Below are 4,916 nucleotides of genomic sequence, written 5' to 3'. Positions count from 1 at the left end.
TCCTCGGGACCACATGGGTGAGCTCGGGGTTGATGAATATGAAGGTGTAGGACTCGAATTCGCTGCCCGCCATGCCAGAGATCGCCGGACAGAGCGGAGTGTAGTGGAGGGGACGGAGTGGAGTGGCTAGGGTTTGATCCAAGGAGTGGATGAGGATGACTATATGTGGGATCGGGTGGGCCGGGTCCGACATGAAGGACGCGCCCGGGCCTCCTCCCACCAACGTTGGTCGGGTCCGATCTCCCCATATCCGCTTCATATTTAGACTGTGCCGGGTCTGACCTCCCCATATGTGCTTCAATTTAGACGGGGTTTAAGATCGGCTTGAGGCATCCGTCATTTTTTTGTCCAATCGGGCGTATGGGTAGGTTGTTGTTTTTTGACCGATCAGACTGGACCATGCAGGTATTGGGCGCCCGGCTGTTCTAAGAGCATCTTTAATAGGCGCCTAAAAAATACCTCATGCGTTAAAAATCATCGTTTTTATGCGTCAGAGAGACCCAAAAAATACCTCACGCGTTAAAAACCATTGTTTTTATGCGTCGAAGACAAAAACATTCCTCAGACAGTTGTTAAAACAGAGCCGCTGCACTAAGAAACTTTACCGCACGTGCTGCTAGGATGCAAATTTAGGGTGTCGGATAGGTTAGGCCGCCGGATTGGGCGCCGTTTTTGTGCTAGCGCTGCTGCCTAATTGGCGACGATGTTTTTTCATCCGAAAAATCTCTTCGTCGCTTCCGCCTAGAGCTGGAAAAAAAACTCGAAGCTCGCGAGCTAAACAAGTAGCTCGTGACTCGACTCGAATCGACCCGAACTCGAAGAATAACGAGTCGAGCCGAATTTTATTTTAAGATCGTTTATGGACCAAGTTAAACGAGTCAATCTCACGAGTACTCGTGTAACTCATTAAGCTCGATACAGTAGATCAGCCACTCCTAATACAAAGAAAGATCAGCCACTAAACAGCCTATGTCCCAGGCGCACAACCCAAGGCCGAGCAGTTGAAGGCCTAGCCTCCTAAGAGACTCACGCGTTACAAGAAGATTACAATTGTTTAGTGATATATATGTTTAATATATACATAATTATTTTTTATCATATTTAAGGGCTTTATGTTTATATCTTAAACGAACTTAACAAGTTAAACGAGCCAGCTCGCGAGTTATACAAGTCGAGCTAATCTTGGGTTTGAGCTCGTTATAGTAACGAATCGAGTCGAGCTTGCTCATTAACGAAACGAGCCGAGCTGGCTTGACTGGGCCCGAATTCCAGCCCTACTTCCGCCCCAAAATTTGGTGCCGCGGATTGGGCGTCATATTTTTATGCATTTGTGTATCTAGTAAACCTCTTTGTGCATCTAGAAAACCTCACGCGAAAATAGTCCTCACGCGAAAAAGACTATTTTGACGCTGTAAAAGAGGAGGCTATTTTGACGCTGTACAAGAATTATATAGCGCCTGTGGGAGGGGGCTCAGATCAAAGCCCCGGGTGGTGCCCGAATGTGGCCAACTAGTGATACTAAGCTAGTACACCGGCACGACGATTAAATGATTTCAGATTTACAGAATGACCAGGCACAGTAGTACGTACTCCATCCGTACACATTTTAGATGTTTTGGCACATATGATAATGGACAAGTCTGACATATATAGTCTGTGCATGCATGGCTATATGTTTGTTCACGTGTCTAGCAAGTTCCTGCGTCGGTAGCCAGCCACTCACATAACAAATTACGGACTCAATTTGCTACAACACACACAACATGCATACAACCATAAACCATTAGATCGAAAAATGTAAACCTGCTTAATTGAACTTGCAACTAATTTACTCGGTGGTCATCTCATCTAGCACCAACTGAACCATGCACACAATACATGACCAACAGAAATATACATGACCAACAGTTTAAGTTGAACCTTAAGCGCTAGCGCCACTACATCAACATTCAACAGTAACTAGTAATTAACCAACTAACTAGACTACATCATCGATCAGCCACCAACTTAAAACTACTACCGCATTGCAAAAGTCCAGACCGAACCATGCCACGGAAACACAACTAAACCGAACTGACTACTACCAGCATGCACCCTCTGCTTCTGACCGACGGGTGGATCTTTGAGATGTTTGGGCCTTCAGGACATGTACATGGTGACGGCCTTGGTGCCCTCGGAGATGGCGTGCTTGGCGAGCTCGCCGGGGAGCACCAGGCGCACCGCGTTCTGCACGTCGCGGGAGGTGAGCGTGGCCCGCCCGGCGTACTGCGCCAGCCGCGACGCCTCCGTCGCCAGCCGCTCGAACATGTCCGCCATCATCATGTCCAGCGCCTGCATCGTCTTCCCCGACGCGCCCAGGTCCGGGTGCACCTGCTTCAGCACCCGGTACACGTACGCCTTGTACCCCATGTCGACGTTGTTCCCTCCCAGACGACGACGGCGGCGCCCGCCTTTTCCTTTGCCCGCCGCCGCGGACAGCTTCTTCCTCGCCGCGGCCTCCGCCTTGCGCGTCTTGGCCTTGCCCTCGGTCCTGGACCTCTTCTGCGTCGGCGTCTCGGGGCCCTCCGGCTTATTAGGCTCAGCGCCGTCGTCCTCCTCTGCAGGCCTCTTCTTGGTGGTCTCGTCCTGGTACGCGTAGGGGTTCTCCTGCGTCTCCTGGCTCTGCAGCGACGCCGGCGTCTTGCCGCCACCTTTCTTGCGCTGCTGCTGCTGCTCCTCCGCCGGCTGGGCCTCCTGCTCCTGTGGTGACGGCGAGACCGGCACCACCAGCGGCCCGGCCGGCGGCTTGGCGTTGGCGGCGCCCCTCTTGGAGGCGGGCTGCTTCTTGGCGCCGTGGGTGGGCTGGGCGTCGGGGGTGGTGACGACCTCGACGTGGACGTCGCGGGAGCGGGAGACGTCGACGACCTCCGGCTGCTGCAGGTCCTCCTCCTGGGCGGCGGAGTCGGGCTGGGACTGGGACTGGGAGGCGGGGAGGATGGTGGTGGCGACCTCCACGGTCTCCTCCACCACCTTGGTCTTCACCACGGAGCTCACCACCTTGCTGCCGCGGCGCTTGGGAGCCATCTCGCTACTACTACTGCTCTGCTGGTGAGTGGACTGAGAGTGAAGTGGCTTGCACAAGTGTGTTGGGTGGAGTGAGCTTCGCAGCTGGCCGGAGCTGGTGTACTTATGGAGGGAGGCCGGAGGGGCACGTGTAGGGTGGTCGGACACGCGGCAGGGGTGAGGCCGGCGACGTGGTAACACGCGGAGGCGGTAAGAAACTGTCCAGAACACTCACTGTGGTACTACAGTGAGCGGTTTTCCGCCACCTTGGGCTCCGTGTGTGGCCGCTGTCTCAATGCCATTGCATTGCATGGCATGCACGGTGGCCTCTTTCTGGAACTTGCTTGCAGCTTCCTTCCTTTTGGTTGGAACGCGCGAGAGCAATTCAAATTTCGGCTGTTTGAATTAATAATTTTCATTTATTTTGGCTCTTCCAGACTAGTCTTCGCCGTCAGGTAGAGTATTGACTGTCTGTAACGCCATGGCCATGCAAGCTCTGGACGCGTTACGCCGCCCACTCCCACCTCGTCCGTCACCGTCGTCTTGCCGCCGGGAGCCGACTACTTTCCACCCCGCGCCCCCCACCGCACAGCCGCTCCCGACCAAGAAGCCGCCTCGCCGTCCGGCCAGATCCTCACCGGCATGCTCGTCGGAAGCCAGAACGCTCGTCGGACGCCGGCAGGACAGCTAGCTGGTTCGTGTGCGCCGCAACTCCCTTCGTCGGCCGTCTCCTTCGCCAACGTCCGCAAGCTGTTTGACAGTTTGCCAAGGTACAAAATGGACTCCGCCGACGAGTTTTTCTTTCACAATTTCCTTTGCGACTCCGACGATTCGTCCTCCGATGACGAGGAGGAGATATTGGCTGCCGTGTTGGTCCATCACCACCTCATTCCGGGCCACCTTCTGCCGTTGAATCGCAACCGAGAGAGCGGATATTTCCTTCTTTGGAAGGACTACTTTGATACAACAAACCCATTGTTCAAACATCAGGAATTCCGCCGCCATTTTCGTATGTGTAGGCATGTTTTCAACCGTATTAGAGAGGGGGTGGTCGTCTATGATGACTATTTCGAGTGCAAAGAGGATGCCGTTGGCAAGATTGGTTTTTCCTCTTATCAGAAATACATTGCCGTCATCTGAATGCTTGCATACGGAGTGCCCAGTGATTGGGAAACTCACGTGCAACTGCAAAATGATTTGGTTGAGCATACGTGAGCTCATGTTGGCAACCGATAGATGTACCTTTTTTATTCGTTTGTAAAACTATGTGAGAGCTATGTGAGACCTTTTTATTTTCATTTGGCTTGTAATAAACTATGCTATTTTATTCGGTCCAAAATGATTTTATTTTGAACTATGCAATTATGCAAAAAAGGGGGCCAGACAGCCATGCTGACACATATGGGTCGACGCGTTGGGGGTCCTGCCGATCCATATCTAAAACAGGACGGACGCCGGGCGGGTGGCCGATCAAAACAGACAAAAAACGGACGAAATCGCCGTCCATTTGGGTCGCCCCATTGGAGTTGCTCTAATGGATCCTAGCTACGCGTAAGTTTCATAATAAGGAATTGATTGTCGTTCATCAATAATCCTAGGTTTGCCCAATTCTGGGCTCTTTAATGGACTATTACTCACTGTTTTGGGGTCCCAAATTAATTTCCATGGTTGTCGAACCCCAAGGTGTGCTTACGTGTTGGTCGTTAAGACTCACAGTTTGGGCCAATTCTGGCCCGTTTCTTGGACTATTACTCAGTTTTGGAGTCCCGAAGTGATTTCCACGATTGACGAACCCCGATGTGCGTTTACGTGTCGATCATCAACACACACGATTTTGGCCGAATCGTGTCCGTTCGAGCACCATTACTCATCAT

At 52.4% G+C, this 4,916-nt stretch overlaps 1 protein-coding gene across 1 annotated transcript; it reads right to left on the bottom strand.

Moving 5' to 3' along the window:
- Nucleotides 1-1,894: 1,894 nt before the first annotated feature.
- LOC123094127 (histone H2B.2-like) lies at nt 1,895-3,130 on the bottom strand. The gene has a single exon (XM_044516192.1). It carries the CDS (start codon nt 3,061-3,063, stop codon nt 2,140-2,142), a length of 924 nt encoding a protein of 307 aa, XP_044372127.1. The 5' UTR covers nt 3,064-3,130; the 3' UTR covers nt 1,895-2,139.
- Nucleotides 3,131-4,916: the final 1,786 nt, after the last annotated feature.

This window comes from Triticum aestivum, chromosome 4B (assembly GCF_018294505.1).
Source record: "Triticum aestivum cultivar Chinese Spring chromosome 4B, IWGSC CS RefSeq v2.1, whole genome shotgun sequence".
NCBI classification, from domain to species: domain Eukaryota; kingdom Viridiplantae; phylum Streptophyta; class Magnoliopsida; order Poales; family Poaceae; genus Triticum; species Triticum aestivum.
The sequence above is the reverse complement of the archived record's forward strand: the minus strand, read 5'-3'. Positions and strand labels throughout refer to the sequence as shown.